This window comes from Solanum stenotomum, chromosome 1, assembly GCF_019186545.1.
Source record: "Solanum stenotomum isolate F172 chromosome 1, ASM1918654v1, whole genome shotgun sequence".
Taxonomy (NCBI): Eukaryota; Viridiplantae; Streptophyta; class Magnoliopsida; order Solanales; family Solanaceae; genus Solanum; species Solanum stenotomum.
In genome coordinates this window covers 17,204,265-17,223,200 of record NC_064282.1, presented here as the reverse complement: position 1 = coordinate 17,223,200, position 18,936 = coordinate 17,204,265, and the positions used below count along the sequence as shown (strand labels likewise).

General features: G+C 31.4%; 2 protein-coding genes across 4 annotated transcripts in view; both read left to right on the top strand.

The window, feature by feature from the left end:
- Positions 1-18,936, top strand: part of LOC125845218 (plasmodesmata-located protein 8) — a 181,762-nt gene that overhangs the window by 104,311 nt on the left and 58,515 nt on the right. The gene's annotated exons all lie outside the window — the stretch shown is intronic.
- Positions 11,592-16,000, top strand: LOC125845162 (arginase 1, mitochondrial). 3 transcript variants are annotated; one of them, XM_049524609.1, is made up of 7 exons: positions 11,592-11,707; positions 12,613-12,773; positions 13,481-13,640; positions 13,874-14,007; positions 14,761-14,970; positions 15,166-15,276; positions 15,594-16,000. In XM_049524609.1, the coding sequence occupies exons 2-7, from the start codon at positions 12,633-12,635 to the stop codon at positions 15,852-15,854; spliced, it is 1,017 nt and encodes a 338-aa protein (XP_049380566.1). In that variant the 5' UTR covers positions 11,592-11,707; positions 12,613-12,632; the 3' UTR covers positions 15,855-16,000. The 3 variants fall into 3 exon arrangements, with proteins under 3 accessions (XP_049380566.1, XP_049380581.1, XP_049380574.1); XM_049524624.1 differs by having other exon boundaries at positions 11,665-11,707; positions 12,622-12,773; XM_049524617.1 differs by lacking the exon at positions 11,592-11,707 and adding an exon at positions 12,363-12,437.

Genomic DNA, 18,936 nt, shown 5'->3' with positions numbered 1-18,936 from the left:
ATAGCTAGAATTGCAATTATGGCCATTTAGCCAACTCAAGTTATTTAGTGAATTCGGCTAAAAACTAAATAAAATGAATTAACATAAATTAATTAATGAGCTTCTTAATCTTGACGGAATAAAAATAATTAACTTAATTATAAACTAATGATTCAAAATTATAATCATAATTTAAACTAAGCTAATTTGATAAAATACTTACTAAAGTTAAAAGTGAGTTCCTAATGTTTATAAAATATACTAATTACATACAAAATTATATAAAGTATATGTATTACTTAAAAATTATAAAAATGATAAAATTAATTAAAAGTAACTTGAAAAGTATTTTGAATTTTATAAAAACTAATTATTTCAAATCATTTGGAATTTAAGAAGCTCGGTGATTAATTTATATTATTGTGGAGGTCCAAAATTGGATGTCAACATGGTCCAAAGAGCAATCCTCCTAAGAAGAAATTCAATGGAAGTTGCTTCAACTGTGGCAAACGTGGTCATAAGGCTACTGAATGTAGGGTCCCAAGAAGGACAAGAAGAAGGATTAAGCAAATTTGGCTGAATCCAAAAGAGAGATGGACGATCTTTGTGCAATGCTTTCAGAATGCAACTTGGTTGGAAATACAAGAGAATGGTGAATAGATTCTGGTGCCTCAGGCCATGTTTGTGCCAACAAAGAATTATTTTCATCATATACTCCAGTACCTACAAATGAGAAGTTGTTTATGACAAATTTCGTTGTTGCAAAGGTGGAAGGAATTGGCAAGATCCTTCTAAAGATGACATCAGGCAACGTGGTGACTTTGAACAGGGTCTCGTATGTTCCGAAATTGCGAAAGAACCTAGTTTCTATACCAGTTCTGACTAAGAATGGATTCAAATGTGTATTTGTTTCTGATAAAGTTGTAGTAAGTAAGAATGAGATGTATGTAGGAAAATGTTACCTCACTGAGGGCCTTTTTAAACTCAATGTAATTGCAGTTGATATGAATAACGATTCTGCTTCTTCTTACTTGCTTGAGTCTAAATGTTTATGGCATGAACATTTGGGACACGTTAATAGCAAAACCTTGCGAAAATTGATTAACTAAAATGTTTTGCCTAAATTTGAGTGCAATAAATCAAAATATCAAGTTTGCGTTGAATCTAAGTATGCTAAGCATCCTTATAAATCTGTTGCAAGGAATTCATATCCTTTAGAACTAATTCACACTGACATTTGTGACATGAAGTCAACACCAACATGTGGTGGGAAAAAGTATTTCATAACTTTTATTGACGATTGCACTAGATATTGTTATGCCTATTTGCTAAATGGTAAGGATGAAGCAATAGATGCATTTAGGCAATATAAAACTGAAGTTGAAAATCAGTTGGATAGAAAGATCAAAGTGATCAGAAGTGATAGAGGTGGAGAATATGAATCTCCATTTGCAGAAATATGTTTGGAAAATGGAATAATCCATCAAACTACTGCTCCTTACTCTCCACAATCTAATGGAATTGCAGAAAGAAAAAATCGAACTTTAAAAAAAATGATGAATGCCTTACTTATAAGTTCAGGTTTACCACAAAACTTGTGGGGGGAGGCTATCCTTACAGCAAATCGAATATTCAATAGAGTGCCTCATACGAAGACACATGTTATTCCATATGAGAAATGGAAAGGTAGAAAACCCAACTTGAAATATTTCAAAGTGTGGGGGTGTATTGCCAAGGTCCAGGTTCCTATACCTAAGAGGGTAAAATAGGGCCTAAGACTGTGGATTGTGTATTCATTGGATATGCCACAAATAGTAAGGCATGTCGATTTTTGGTTCATAAGTCCGAACATCCAAATATTCATGATAATACGGTAATGGAATCAGATAATGCTGAATTTTTTGAACATATCTATCCGTATAAAACTAGACTTGAGTCATCTAGTGGGGGGTCTAAACAACCTCGAGAAGAACCAAAAGAGAATAAAATCAATGAAGAGAGTCCAAGGCGCAGTAAACGTCAAAGGACAGCTACTTCATTTGGATCTAATTTTGTAACATTCCTTCTTGAAAGTGAGCCTCAAACATTCAAGGAAGCGATGTTGTCTAGCGACTCAACCTCTTGGAAGGAGGTTGTCAATAGTGAGATTGAATCAATCTTAAGCAATCATACATTGGAATTGGTTGATCTTCCTCCGGGGAACAAACCTTTGGGTTCTAAATGGATCTTCAAAAAGAAGATGAAAGATGATGGAACTATTGACAAATATAAAGCAAGACTTGTTGTCAAAGGCTTTAGACAGAAAGAAGATCTTGATTATTTTGACACATACTCGCCAGTGACTAGGATTACATCAATTCGGATGTTAATTGCCCTAGCTGCAGTATACGGTCTTGAAATCCATCAAATGGATGTGAAAACCGCATTCTTAAATGGAGAGTTGGAGGAAGAAATCTACATGGAACAGCCTGAGGGCTTCGTAGTTCCTGGCAAAGAAAAGAAAGTATGTAAACTTGTTAAGTCAATTTATGGACTAAAACAATCACCGAAACAATGGCATGCAAAGCTTGATCAAACCATGTTGTCAAATGGATTTAAGATCAATGAGTGTGATAAATGTGTTTACATTAAAGACACTACGGGTCAGGAAGTCATTGTATGCCTATATGTGGATGACATGCTGATAATGAGCAAGGACATTGCCAATATAAAATCTACTAAGCGTATGCTTGCTAGTAAGTTTGATATGAAAGATCTAGGAGTAGCCGATTTGATATTAGGAATAAAGATTCACAAAACTCCTAACGGTCTAGCATTGTCTTAATCTCATTATATTCAAAAGGTACTTGAAAAGTTCAAGTATTTGAATTTCAAAAAGGCAAAGACCCCAATTGATGTGAACCTTAATCTTGTTAAGAATAAAGGTGAAAGTCAATCTCAATTGGATTACGCCAGAGTATTGGGAAGCTTGATGTATGTCATGAATTGTACACGACCAGACATAGCTTGCGCTATAAGTAAACTGAGTCGATAAACAAGTAATCCCAATCAAAATCATTGGTTGGCAATGAAGAGAGTTTTGGGGTACTTAGAAGATACTCAAAACTATGCTTTGCATTACAACAAATATCCAGCAGTTCTTGAAGGATATAGTGATGCAAATTGGATTACTGGGTCAACTGAAACGAAATCCACGAGTGGATATGTTTTCACTATTGGTGGAGGAGCAATTTCTTGGAAATCATCCAAACAAACATGTATAGCTCACTCTACAATGGAGTCAGAATTCATAGCCTTAGACAAGGCAGGTGAAGAAGCTGAATGGCTCCAGAATTTTTTAGAAGATATTCCGTTTTGGCCCAAACCAATGGCCCCTATATGCATATACTGCGATAGTCAAGCTGCAATAGAAAGGGCTGGAAGTGTTATGTATAACGGGAAGTCTCGTCACATAAGACGAAGACATAACTCTGTTAGACAACTACTCTCTAGTGGAATTATCACAATTGACTATGTAAAGTCAAAGGATAATGTGTTGGATCCACTTACAAAAGGCCTAACTAGAGGGAGTTGAGAGATCATCGACAGGAATGGAACTATGCCGAGAACAAGTCATCGTGGCGGTAACTCTACCTAGAAGACTGGAGATCCCAAGATCTAGGTTCAAGGAGATCAAACAAAGTCATAGATGACGGTTCAACATTGTCAAAACATATTTGATGGTCCATTCTCATGATGAGACAATGTTTAGTAACTAGGATAAAGGCATAAAGACTTTTTAATGGTTTCTAAGTTTGATACAGGGTATATCAAATGGTGTATCTACGGGATAGCACAGTTAGAAACCACCTATGTAAGTGTGAAGTGTAAGCCGCTTCAAGGAGAATCCGGTAAGGCCAGTTCTCTAAGCACTTATTAACCGAGATGTGTTCATGGCTGAAACGAACAAAACAATGAGAACCAAAAACAGTTCAAGGGTTGATTGTGTGACTTATGTTGTCTAGGTATACACTAAAGCTCGACGGTTCAAAGATATCAAATCTACCGATTGACCGAGTATATCCGATATATGTTCACTACGGAAAATTTAAAGGGAAACCTACTTATCCAGATGCGATTAACCCTTACTTACGAGACACACAAGTTTTTCATGCATATGTTTTAACAATAGCCATTCCCCATTCATGTGGGGGATTGTTGGGTTTAGCAAGGTGTGAATGGGAAATAAAAAGAGAAAATGGAAAGTGGAAGAACCAATGAAAGTGGGGGAATCAATTTTGGAGGGAAAATGAAAAGTCATCATTGCAAAAATGCAAATGAAAGGTCATTTTTACCATATCGGTAGAAGAATTTCGAATATTCATGTTTTGAAAACTCAAATATTGTGATACTCTTGCTGAACTATGCTGCTTTCTATTTCAAATATGCATGTTTTGAAAATTCAAATACTGTGATAGTCTAGAAGAACTGCACTGGTTGTTTTTATAACTCCAGTCTCCCCACCTCTTTCTACTTTTGAAGATACATGTATCCGATGACTAGAAGGACCACAATCGAGAGTGCAGCAGGAGCAGCTGCCCATAGCCAGTAGTTTGTTGCTTTAGTATAGCTATGGGAAGCTCGGATCCTCTTGCCCGTGTTGCTCTTTCAACTTGACAATTTTGGCACTTCCTGACCTAACTAAGTCAAAATCAAATGTTACTATAAATATTCACAAACATTATTTATCTTACACGAAATTAAACAATTAATTACCTGACGAATAGAGGAACTGAATTGTGAGGTCTAAAGACACGAAATTGCTTAGTGGTTGATAAGCTTTGATCGCCAATGTGGAATGCGTATAAAGTGCGGCGGTTATCGTTACACTATGTGAAATAGACATGATTTTTTCCGAAGTTGCAGTCGAGAACACTCCACATAGAAAAATAATAAATCCGTCCAAATTGAATAGTCTGTTGAATTGATTTGTTTCAAAGTCGGCCTCTCAATCCGAAACAATTGATCTTGCCATGTAACCAAAATTCTCTGTCGATACATAGCAGTGGCATCTGTTGGTGCCCTGAATGTGACAAGAGTGAGACAAGTAGTTTTAGTTATTTAGGGGATCATTTGTATTATGCCTAGTTTCCCATTCTGGAACAGAGTGCATATTCAGACTTTGAGTCGTAACAACCCCTCCCTCTTTATGTAATGACTCAATTAGTTGTTTCCTAGTACAACTAGTTTTTTTTAGCATGTTTACCCAAAAAATAAGGCACTTTTTGAATCCGACTACCCATTTACTTTGCCAAAAATAATGCCAGCTAAAATTAATGACCTTTTAATTTTCCAAAAAAGGCAGTTTTCTTTCCTTCCCCAAAATAATAGTAGTACTGTACTAGTTTTGTTAGGATTCCTATTAGATTTTATTGGATTTTGACTCATTTTTAAAATCAATTCACCAAAATAATAATACTTCTTCGTAACGTTTTAGGTTATATTTTTATTTTAAAAAAATTCAACCATGTAAAATATAAGTGTTGACGACATTAAATAAAGAGACCTTACTAATAGTAAGGTTTTAAGCATAATACGTTTTATAATTCGTTAGCCAAAAACACGTTTTACGGCTAAAACATTTTTCACATCACTTCTTTAGAATCAAATCACAGACCATCAAATCCTATAAATCTAGAATCAAATCTTGCAAATTTATCTTTAAAACGTCGTGCTAGGAATCCTCTTGTAATATTCACACTTCATTAACCATTTATGTGTTTCATGGTGGTTTGAAAATCCATGGAGAACTGCTAGTCAGCGTGAGAGAAATTCCTAGACGTAAAGAATGTGTGAAGACTAACGAGTAACATAATTGATAACTTGGTAAATCTGATAGTGGTAAATGGATATATATAGATATTAGTTATTTACTTAAAAAGGTAAAAATATAGAAAGAGAGAAAAAAATAAAAGAAGATAAACTAACCAAAAAAAGAAATAATAAAAATATTACTAATGATATCTCGAATAAATGATAATATGAAAAAAAAAATGAAAAAATGAAAAAATAATGAAAGATAAAATAAAAATAACAAATGAGAAAATAAAATAATAAATGAGAAGAAATAAAAGAAATCAATGATAGGACAAAAAGAATAAACGAGAAAAAGAATGAGGCTATGGGCTTTAATTTTTTTATTTTTGTTTTAGAGAAAATGAGTATTTCTTGAATTACTTTGAATTGAGTTATGAGCATATAATTATTTGGAAAAACTACTTAACTATTATACACATATGTTACTATCATATATATTATATTTACCTCTAGTTTAAAACAATTACACATACCAACACTTTTAATATTTATATCCTATATTTTAAAAAATTTAATCAGATACACAAATCTCTTAAATATGATATTGAATAATTATCTTAAATTTAAACTCCTTAATTAATTGATGAATTTTTTTTACTCACATTTGTGGTTCCCTTCCTCCCCACGTCCACTTGCACTTTTCCTTCATTCATTTTCTTATACTTTCTTCCTTCTTCCTCTCAATCATGTTTGCTAATTCAAATCAACATTATACATATAGATTTGTTTCTATTATTTTATTATTTGCATGTATATTGATTTTGTATCTAAGTTAAAAGTTCATAATGTTCTAAAGTTTAATTTTTAAAAGTTTTACAAATTAGGTTTTATATTTTTTTTTTATTTTGTTGTTTCTCAAACACTATAATAGTTGATCATTTCCAAAATTGAATGCTTCTTGTTAAAGGTACTACACATTACAATATTATACTAAATCAATCAACATTTATTTGTTTATTTTCATTCGTGAGCTTCTTATTGCAGTGATCGACTCTTCATCCGCCAACATTCAAGCTGAGAATAAATCTAAGTATAGAGACACAACCCCATCAAGATGGAAGATTAACGCCAAGATTTAATTAACAGAACAAATACACAATTAGATACACATCAAGTGCAACAATGTTGGGTACACATCAGGTTTAGATGTATCTAGTTAAGAGTCATGTATCTGAACTATATGTATCTATGAGAAAAAACTTCAGAGCCAAAAAAATTAAGAATTTTGAAAAGAATTTCCCTTTTTTTTTTTGGATTAATGATAAGACATATACTCTACTATTGTGATTTGTTCCTAAATTCATGTGTTTTAGTTTCATTCTATATTTAGATACATATAATTACATGTATATGCTTACTATGTATCCGAAATACATGTGTTTTGAATATAATGTATGAAATTGATACTTGATACATCAAATTAATACTAGATACATATAAAAGATACACGAAATTAAAATTAGATGATATAAATAGATACATGAAATTAATATTATATCATATAAATAGATACATGAAATTAATACTAGAGACATATGAAAATACACGAAATTTATACAATATACTTCAATAATACATACGAATATACTTGTATGATACATGTTTAGTTTGTTGGATACATCATATATATATATGTAGGAAAAATTATAGAAATCCACCTTTTAGTTTACTTATTACCATTATCCCCTCTAAGTTTTACAAATCTCCAAAATCCCTCATTTTCGCGTTATCAGATTAGTGTATCAGCGCTTATATTATTGTATTTCGCGCATCAGATTAATGTATCAGTGCTTATATTATTGTATCTCGCGCATCAGATTAATGTATCAACGCTTATATTATTGTATCTCGTGCATGTATCAGCACTTATATAGCTCTGATACATTAATCTGATGCGCGAGATACAATAATATAAGCGTTGATACACTAATCTGATGCGCAAAAATGAGGGATTTTTGTAATTATAAACTTTTAATGGATAAATTGTAATTTTGCCTTAAAAATATGTGATTTTTGTAATTTGCCCATATATACATACATATCAAATGAATGAATTTATTATTTTAAGAGTAATAAAATGAAATTAATCACTTATGTGACCAAGATATACATGTTTTTTGTTTTTTAGTAATAAAATTAATGAATTTATTATTTCAAAGAATAATAAAATGAAATTAATTAAACATAAATACACTCCTTGATTTTCGCCTATATTAAGGGATTTTATTAATTCAAGTTTCTAGAATTAATTGTCCATGTATTGTGAAAATTCTTAATTACTCCTCTAATTAAGGAAATCAGTTACAACCAATTAACTTAAGCAAATGAAATACGTATCTCGATTTTAAAATTCGACAAATACATGTATCTCGCGGATTCAAATTCATTTATCATAAATATGAAATATGTTAGAGGAAGTAATAGTTGAAACTATAGAACATCTTAGTAATTAAAACCTAAACTAGTGGAATTTATTTAATTTACCTTAATTATTTTGAAATTTACGTAGTTTCTTCTTTTTTGATAATATCAGGCCTCAATTGGTCTGAGATTTCTGGTCTCATAAGTCTTTGGGCTTAATTTAGTGGATCAGGCACAACATCATCATGGGCTTGGATGGATGGCCGACCATTGGAGCTCACCTACAACTTGTGGACTTCATTACTTCCCTCTGTCCACTTTTAATTGTCATGTTACACTTTTTGAAAATTAATATGACTAATTTTTAAAGTTAAATTAAATTACATTAATTTAATATTTTAAATTAAAAATTTAGATATTCAAAAACTATACGAAAAGTATTATAAATTTCAATTTTTTGCATATCAATATCATACAAAAACACATCGTAAAATATTAATAAAAAATGTTATCGTTTGACTTTAAAAATTATGATAATTAAAAGTGGACGGATGTGTTATTTAACCATGATGATGTTAACACCTAACAGAGAAGTTGGCCAATGGGCGGGTGTCTGCCGCACAATTGCGTTAATGACACATAGAACTGTGTGATACGGCATTGGGAATTGAATTCGCCCAACTTGTAAAAATAAAGCGGCTAACTTACCAAACACAAAATAATCTGAGATACACCTATTTTTTCAAAAAAACATTTTTCCTAGAAAATATTTTTTCTTAATATGCAACATTTAGATAATTATCCTAAGATTATTTAAATACTAGTTTTAAAAACGTGTTTTATACGTTTATCTCAAAAATTTAACTCAACATATTGTAAATGATAAATTTGGTATAATATATTAAATGACTTACTCTGTGTTATGAATTAAAAATTAAAACATACAAAAAGAATAAAAACTAAGTTATAGAGTTCTTTAAGCAGTCTATCAATACTAACCTTAACATATACGTACACAATTGGTTATATATCAAGATCTTTTGAGACTTATCATTTATTTTACAACGACATATATTCACAAAGACTTTATGATGATGCTAAAATTTTGTACTAAGTTACCTAATATAATGGAAAAAGTTGATTCCCAAAGTCATTTTGCTATCATCTTCACTAATCAATGGTCTCTTTTTGTCTTTATTTATCCCTTGTCGCCTAAACTTGAATCATTTGTTTGAACCATAAGTATCTATATTTATAATAGTAAACAATAAGAGGCGGAATCAGGATTTGATGTTTGTGGTTCTAAATTTTAAAACAGAACAACATATTAGTCTAATATAACATTCATTAAATTATAAACAAATATATATATATATATATATAACAACAAACATATAAGCATATCATTACAATTGCACTCGACAAGTTGTTATGTTTTGAAAACAAAAATGATGCATCATTTGGTATACTTTCAAATATTTCATTTATTAATATGAAGATTTGAGTTATTTATTTCAAAGTTCTAAAATATTATTTGGTAAAAGGTAGATAAGTGTTATATTTTAGTATAAATTTTGAACATTTTTTTCTACAATCTCAAATATTATTTTAAGTAAAATTAAAATTATTAAATTCATCATTAATATTTTTGGACCTAAAGGGAAGATTTTACTTGCTTCACATTGAGCCACTCTTACCTTGAAAGTTGAAGTTCCGAGAAGCAAACAATAACTTAATTAATATAATAAATTATTAATACGTAGAACAGTCCTAAAATCAAAGATTAAAAATAAGATCTTTGAATAAATTGTTATACAATGTAAAGACAAATAAATAAATTAAAAAAAAAAAAGAGAAAAGGGAGAGCTGAGAAGGAACTAAGGAGTAAATAGTACTTACCGGGGCAGAGGTCTGCACTTTGACAACAAACAGTAGCAATGAAGTCGGTAGTAAAAATTAGAACCCTAACAAAATTTAATTCAACATTTTATTGAATGCTTCAAAAGAAATCAATAGTGAGATGTTGTTTTAGAGTATAACACTATATTTTGTTACTTACAATTATCTATTTTGAAATTAATAGTCAGATGTTGTTTTGGAGTATGACACTACATTTTTATTATTTTTAATCATCAATTTTCTGTTTTATTGTTTGAATTTTTTTTTAGAAAAATTTATATAGGAAAAATTGAATTAAAGGAAGGTAAAAGATAGGCACAAAGCACATTTTTAATCGAAAATAAAAAATCTGGAAAAATTGAATAGTTGACGGTGGGATTTGACCCCCCATCCAAAGAAATCGGAGCTGCTCGCGTGCTTACCACTTACCACTGCGCCACTCACCTTTGTTTGTTATGGGTTCACACGCACTATTTACATATATTGTACAAGATTTTTTAGTACGTATATAGGGTCTACGTAAAAGCTAGTGAATTCATTAGAACCCCCATTTAACACTGTAGCTCCGCCCCTGTAAACAATGGCTCTTTTTATGTATTTGATGATTGTTACATGAATTTGGTTAATGCTATTTAATATATTATTGAATGCAACTTATTAAATTCTTTTTTTTTAGTATACTGATAATAGAAAGTTATTGAAATTAAAAATTGTAATTGAAGCTGGATAAACCTCACATAAATATGAAGGCATAGTTTAGATTTCATGATAAATTATGCATAAAGTTTTTTTCTCCCCTTAGCTACATTGAAATATCAATAGTTTCAATAGATCAATACATCCTTACATATTTTCTTAATAACTATTATTCCCGTAGGTCATACGTCCTTACATATGTTATTAATAATAACTATATCATTGATTTGGTCCTTTAAATTTTTATCGTTACAAGAATAATATTTATGACATAGTCTTTACCCATAATATCATAATCAATTAGATAATTAACTTACTTTATAACTCTTTGGCTTGCAATTAAGTTAGGAGGTGAAAAAGTTATAAAATATTTTGAAAATAACCTAAAATATTTTTATTGAATTTGATATAAAAATACTATTCGTTTACCTTTTGGCTCTAAAATGCTCTTGATGTCAACCTATTATATCTGAAATACCCTTATTTTTTTACAGCAACACTTAACAATAAAGAATAAATTCATTTATTACATAACACGATTTTATTGGTGTAATTTATAACTAACCTAAACTTATTAGATTTCAATCCAACCCCGGATCCACCCAATAACCCTATACCCGCCTACCTACAACCCCATTAAATTAAGGAAAAAACTTAGATAGCTATCCTATACTATTATTTTAGTATGTTGGTTGGATATGTCCCTTTCACGAGAGAAATGGATTGGCTTAATCAGTCGGTGATTACGTGTAAATTGTGCTAATCTTCGTTGCCTATTAACAATATTTCCATTTTCATACTCCATTCTCTGCTAAAAACGACTGCATGTCTTCTCTTCTTTACCTCTATTCAACTCTTTCTTAAACTCTGCGATTGCCTTCTTTTTTGCTCTCATCACTCTTTCTTGCAGTTGTAGGTATGATATATCACTTTCTTTCTCTTGATACCTAATTTATGAGAATTAACCTTTTGTTCTTGAATTTATTGGTGTCTTTTAATAATTCCCAAATTTGAGTACCTTTGTTGTTGGGTTTACTATTTGTGGGACTCTGTTTGGTTGTTGAGAAAAGTTTAACTCTTTTATCAAACCATTTTTGGAAATAATAATGGGAATTGAAAGAAAGTTGCTTTCTTTTTCCTTTTTTTGGTGATTAACCAAAGAATAGCTAAGAACTGGAAATTGTATATATGGACATGGGTTTTGGTTGAGGAGATAAAGTTTCCTTTTTGGGATCTTCTTTTTCCTTTTTGGTTTACACAGGTAGATGCGCTGCAAAATCTTCTTGATTCCCTTTTGCTTTCCATTTGTCTTAATAGATGTTGCGCTTTTGCTTTCTTTGAGCAAGAGGGTCTATTGGAAGCGACCTATACAGTAGGAGTAAGATTTGAGTACACTCTACACTATCGACCCCACCTGTGGGATTATACTAGGCATGTTGTAGTTTGATGACATGACTCAACAGTACTATACCTTTCAGTATGTTAACAATTTTGTAGACAACAAAATTTTTACCAGAAACTAATGCAAAGGTGACAAGCTCTTCTTGACTTTTTCCTGTGATTTGCTTGAAATCTTAGCATGCTTGTGGAGGATGCAAAATAAATTGTGCTCTCTCTTTTGGGGGATATCAATAGGAGAGGACAGAGTAATTTGTGTTTGCTCATAAACATGGTACTATTGAAGATAGATAACTTATTTTATCTGGTTCATTTGTTGTGTAACCTCATGCCTAGTCAGTTCCTCTTTGGGATTCTTGTCTACTTTGCAGCTTTGGATTTCTGGGGAATTTTTTTTAATTTTATTTTGTTTGGGTTTTGTAGGATAATCAGAATAAACAAATATGAAGAGTGCTGGAAGAATGGGAATCCATTATATGCAGAAATTGCACGCGTCAAATGTTCCAAAAGAATTGGTGGAAAAAGGACAGAATCGTGTTATAGAGGCATCTCTTACACTTATTCGTGAAAGAGCAAAACTTAAGGTATGTATGGCTTGGAAGAATGTTATTTTGAGTGGGGCTCATAATGACATGCTTCACATTAGTATCACTTAGTTCGTTTCTTTTACTACATTTAACTAATTAATGAATTACTATCGTCAGTAGAACCTTTGTGTAAAAGCTCTTGAACTAACAGCTTAACAGCAGTGATGTGGAAGCTTTCTTTTGGTTTATCTTGGTGATCCTTGATGGTGTGTATAAATTCAGCACCTGCTAGTTCTCATGTAAATTAGTTTACTTATGACAATAGTGTCAATGTCATTTTAAAAGAAAGTTCTACATGTGATTGGAATTGATAAGCATGACTAAAAATTTTGTCAGCACCAGAGATATTTCAAGAATTTTTGTATTGTTTCCCTACTGCCTGATCTGTGTCCCTGCATTGTCACTTAATATAGTCACACAAATGAAATGGGCAAGTGGTAGTTGTATCCTAATATGATAATGGGCAATTTCTTCATCATGATTAAGGATAGATAGAACATAGGTTTGTCAGGGGAGAAGGGAGAGAAAGAAGACAAGCAGCTACTTCGGTATTCTCTTACAAGACATTAGCAACCTTTTAAGAGTTGTTGGTTCTCATTTGGATTGACCTACTGGTTTGCTGTAGTGAATTGTTTCCTATAAGACCATTTACACGTGAATGAGTGATTTATTTCCGTCCTGATCTTTTCAAGTTACTTTTATAGGGAGAGCTTGTCCGTGCTCTTGGAGGTGCTGTAGCCTCAACGTCTCTTCTTGGAGTTCCTCTGGGACATAACTCTTCATTTCTCCAGGGGCCAGCATTTGCTCCTCCTCGTATACGAGAGGCTATGTGGTGTGGCAGTACAAACTCTACAACTGAGGAAGGTAAGTAAAGCTATTTATCTGTTGAAACGATTGTTCTTCACATTATTTACTTTGGACAAGATGAGTTTCAAAACACTAATTTTGTTTTAGGGATTTATCAATCACAATCAAATAATCAGTAAATAGTGGGTTAAGCTTTATACTCATTCTATTCAATATTTATCTGTTCTGGTTGAGATTTTGGTTCATCTTTATGGAGAAAACAAAACAATGCAGTTATTTCTATTGTGCAGGAAAAGAATTAGATGATCCACGCATCTTAACTGATGTTGGTGATGTGCCTGTTCAAGAGTTACGAGATTCAGGCGTAGATGATGATAGGTTGATGAGTATCATAAGTGAATCTGTCAAGCTAGTTATGGACGAGGTAAACCATAATTTATGTAATAACTTCTGGGGAAGTATTTGTGTCCTTTCTGCAGGGGAAGCATACTAATACCATAGGCCTTTGGCTCCTGCACCCACTAAATTAGGAAATTTACCAAAATCATTTTTATTATAATGATATATCAGACTTCTAAGTCCTGATCTCCCCATCCAAAGCCAGTAAAAGCAGAAATTTTATCACAATGTCTGAGTCCATACTGAAATGTTGGCTTTAATTGTATCTCTTCATTATATTGTTCAGAGTTACCAGAGTAAAATTATCTTTCTCGCCTTCATCCATATGTCTATGAAAAGTTAGAAAGGAAAAAGTGAATTGTTTTCATGACCTCATATGTTGTTCAAAGGAGCTCTTTTATCCATAATATGATTTTTGAAGCTGGAAGGACCTGCTCAAGACTGTTAACGGATGTCTATGTGTCAAGGCATCAAACTATTGTGCTTTCTCTGTGCTACAGTAATCCTGCCAATTTTTTCATCTCATTGTGAACAAGAGAAAGATCTTTTGTTGCATGAAAGATCTTCTGCCCAACTATGATTCAATGAAGCATCAATACTCACTGTTATTGTATGACTTCCCCTTGCTTCTGAATCGAAATATTTCTTACACTATGATGACTGGATAAAATATTGTCATAATTAGGAAGTCTACTCAAAGTGTTCTCTTCTTAGCAAGGCCTGTATGCTTCAGTTCTAACATTTTTTGCTTATTTTAATTCCCATTTGACTTTTTCAGAATCCATTGCGCCCCTTGGTGTTAGGGGGCGATCACTCTATATCGTATCCTGTTGTAAGAGCTGTGTCTGAAAAGCTTGGAGGACCTATTGATATCCTTCACCTTGATGCTCATCCTGACATTTATCATGCCTTTGAAGGAAACAAATACTCACATGCGTCAAGCTTTGCACGAATAATGGAGGGTGGTTATGCTCGACGGCTTTTGCAAGTAATATAAGTTCTTTCTATAGACAAGCTAAACATGTATAACTTTGTATGCTATTTCTTGGTTTATGCTATGAAACAATCTTTGTTGTGATAGGATAAGCTGTATAATGATGTACTCTTTGGGTTTACAAGGAGCTTATTCCCGCAAGCATAAACAATACAAATTGTTTACCAGAACAGTTGATCTTGTTTGTAGGTGGGAATCAGATCAATTAATAAAGAAGGCCGAGAACAAGGAAAAAGGTTCGGTGTGGAGCAATATGAAATGCGAACATATTCCCAAGACCGAGAATTTTTGGAGAATCTGGTCTGTATTTCTTTACCTTCGCTTTCCTTTTCCTTACCCTCTTGTGTTTTCTGTCCAAATTATATACTTGCAATTGTGTTCATCACTTGAGGAATTCTGAGTATGCTGAGTCTATTCCAGATGCATAATACTCTCATATTTCTTTCTCAGTCTCTGTATATCCTACTATAAGCTATGATCCCCTTCAATTTCATTTTTTGCGGTTACTTACCAAATGTAGCAACTGCTAGTCTTCCATTGTCTATATGCTGGAATTTCGTTATTTATTTGCTTCATTGATAATCTTAATTGTTTAAATATTATTCTTGTACATTCAGAAACTTGGCGAAGGTGTGAAGGGCGTGTATATCTCAGTGGATGTTGACTGTATGGATCCAGCATTTGCTCCTGGAGTATCTCATATAGAACCAGGAGGTCTCTCTTTCCGTGATGTTCTAAACATACTGCATAACCTTCAAGCTGATGTTGTTGGTGCTGATGTCGTTGAGTTCAACCCACAGCGTGATACTGTTGATGGCATGACTGCAATGGTTGCTGCAAAGCTGGTAAGAGAACTTACTGCCAAGATATCCAAGTGACCTGCAGTAATTCTAAATTAATGAAGGAAGTACCATGCATCCTATAGAGACCACTAGATTTGTACTCATCTTTACTGGGGAAGTTTAACAGAGAATAAGCACCAAAGGAAGTGTTTATTCACCTTATTGTAACTCTAAAACTAAAAACATACTACGACTTAAAATTGAAGTATTAGATAGGTCTAATAGATGCTCAGTTTCCTATTGCAAGGGGGGGATTATTTCATGTCACTGATTGGGATTATGTGTAAACTTGCCTCCCAAAATAAGCTATATTTGCAGTTCCTCCTGTGGCACTTATATATGGAAAGTGGTGCAGATTTTGTTGTATTCTGTTGTGTATGGATGTTTTGAATCTTTTATAGTGTTGTAAAATAGCTGTAGGGAAAAAGAGTGTAAACCCCATGAACTCTTATGTTTATAATTAAGACATGAAGATTGAAATGAGAAAAGACTCAACATATTAAAAATTCAAGAGAAAATGCATTAAGCATTATCATATCATATAAAAGGCAAAAGTTAGATTACGACTTTACCTTAACATTAAATTGAAATATTATAAATTATTTAATAAATTCAATATTTATTAATTAAAATATTTTAAAGTCTTTTCACCTCCTACATTTATTACAATCTAAAGAGTACTCCTAAAGAAATTATACATTGATTTAGGAAGTAATACATTGAATCAGTTATTAAAAGAGTAAATTTTAGGTTTAGCAAACATAAAAATCATATTTGTATGCTATAGCTATAGTTTGTATAATTGCGTTCCATAACAAACTTTGTGTTTGCTATGACTATTAATCTGTATATTTCGGTATACATATACATAAAAAATATGTATTTGGGTCTATTTGTATATTTTGGTATACAAATGGGTCCTGCATTGTATATTTCGATATGCAAATGGGTCATGCATTTGTATATTTCGGTCTACAAATGGATTCTGCATTTGTATATTTCGGTATACAAATGAGTCCTACATTTGTATATTTCGATATATAAATGGGATGACAAAAATTATGAAATGTTTGTTGCGAATTACAAATAAAAGAAACTATGGCTATAGCGTTTGATTTGAATTAATAGTTTGCTATTTCATACAATTTTTCCTTAATTTAATTAGCACCTAATTAATAAATTTATAAAGAAATTAGATAGTACAGTCAATTTATAGTCATATTAAGATTGCTTAATGAATCAGCCACAATAATTTTTTAAGTTATAATATTTTAAAAGTCATCATATTTACTTCAATCTTTCAACCTTCTACTTTACTTATGGTGAGAAGAACAAAAATTACTATCTTAATTATTCAAACCATTAATGATTTTAATAATGCTGAAAAAATGAATTCTATGAATCACTCTATTAGTATAAATATATATCTGTCATGCTTCTTTTTTCCTTCCACAAACGCATCTCAATTTTTTTTGTTATTATTGAAGATTTTTGTTTGTGCTTATGAGTTTGATGTTATATTTTTCATTTTATGCTTTATAATAATTCTTATGCAATCAATTCTTTTTACTTATTATTTTTTGCAAATTCATGTTTGAATTGAAGCAAGATTTACATGACTTCTGACCGCATTTGAGTCGATCATGACAATCAACATATGTACCTGTTTAGTTTTTATTTTTCATGCATATATATATAAATAGAAAGTCGAATAATATATATACCATTTAAATTTAGGAAAAAGCCTTTTGGCCAAAATGATAAACGTGTATAATTTTCTAGCCATTTAACAATACAAACATTGTATCAAGTACTTTGAGATAAACGTGCCACGGACATTCCCAAAAATTAGTACTCCCTCCATTTCATATTAATTGAATTGTTGATGTGTTTCACACCCTTTAAGAAAAGAAGATTAAAACATAAATTAGGTATAACTTTCCATTTTTATCCTTATTAATTATTGTCAAATTTATGATTAAAATAACTAAACATTAATTAATAACTAATTCCAATACTAACTAATGAAGGGTAAAATTGAAAAAATATTTTAAAAGTAATCTATAAAATTGAACAATTAAGTTAATTTAAAAATGAAAAATGTCTCAATAATTCAATTAATATGAAATGGAGGGAGTATAATTCAAAAGCAATAGTTGTACAGTAATTGATTTAACTATCTAGACATAATACTGCAGTAATGATTTAACTATCTGGACATAATACTGTAAGCACACCATAAATTAAGTCACCTATTTAATAATCTTAGAACAAATACAAGTTTAGTATTTGCAAATACTTCAGAGAACTTCAAACAGAAAATGTTTGAGGGGGAACAATTCAAGATGCAAAAGTGTACATGAGGCATTCTCGAGACACATGACGGATAACAAATGGCATAATGTTGGATGGGGGCAAATGTATCATCTTTCCCGACGTAATCAGGGTGGGTTTGGATCTACATAGGTTCAAGTGGTGTCACGTGACACTGCTTCGTCGAATTTTTTTATTAAATATACGTATATAATAATGTATTAAAAGTAAAAGGTAGATAACGAATATATTATAGACAATGACACTCCTTAACATAAATGTACACTCAACATGCCTTTAATTTTAAGGGCAAGGTTGTGTGTTTAAATCTACACCTTGTTATTTTTTTTTATACATTTGAAATAGGGGTGTGCATTCGGTTTTTCGGTTTGGATTTTTTGGTTTTTGATTTTGTAAAAGTGTAACTCAATCCAATTCAAAATAAATTTAGTTTGGTTTGATGATTTTCCTCTATTCGATTCGACTTTTTTCGATTTGGTTATTTGGTTATGTCAATAATTAATAACATAACCATAGTAATAATATTGAATCTCTTAAATATACTTTCTAATATAAATCATAAGTAAAACTTAAAAAACAATACTTATAGATATACCTATTATAGATGTTCAAACATAAAATATAAACGTAATCAATCATGAAAGGCAATAACCAAAAAGAGACAAAAATAGTTAACTCTAACTTAATTCTAAACCTAAGCACACACATATATACCTGTTAGAAGCCATAATTTCTATTTATCTATTTTTTCATCACTAAATACAATATGATTTATTATAGGGAA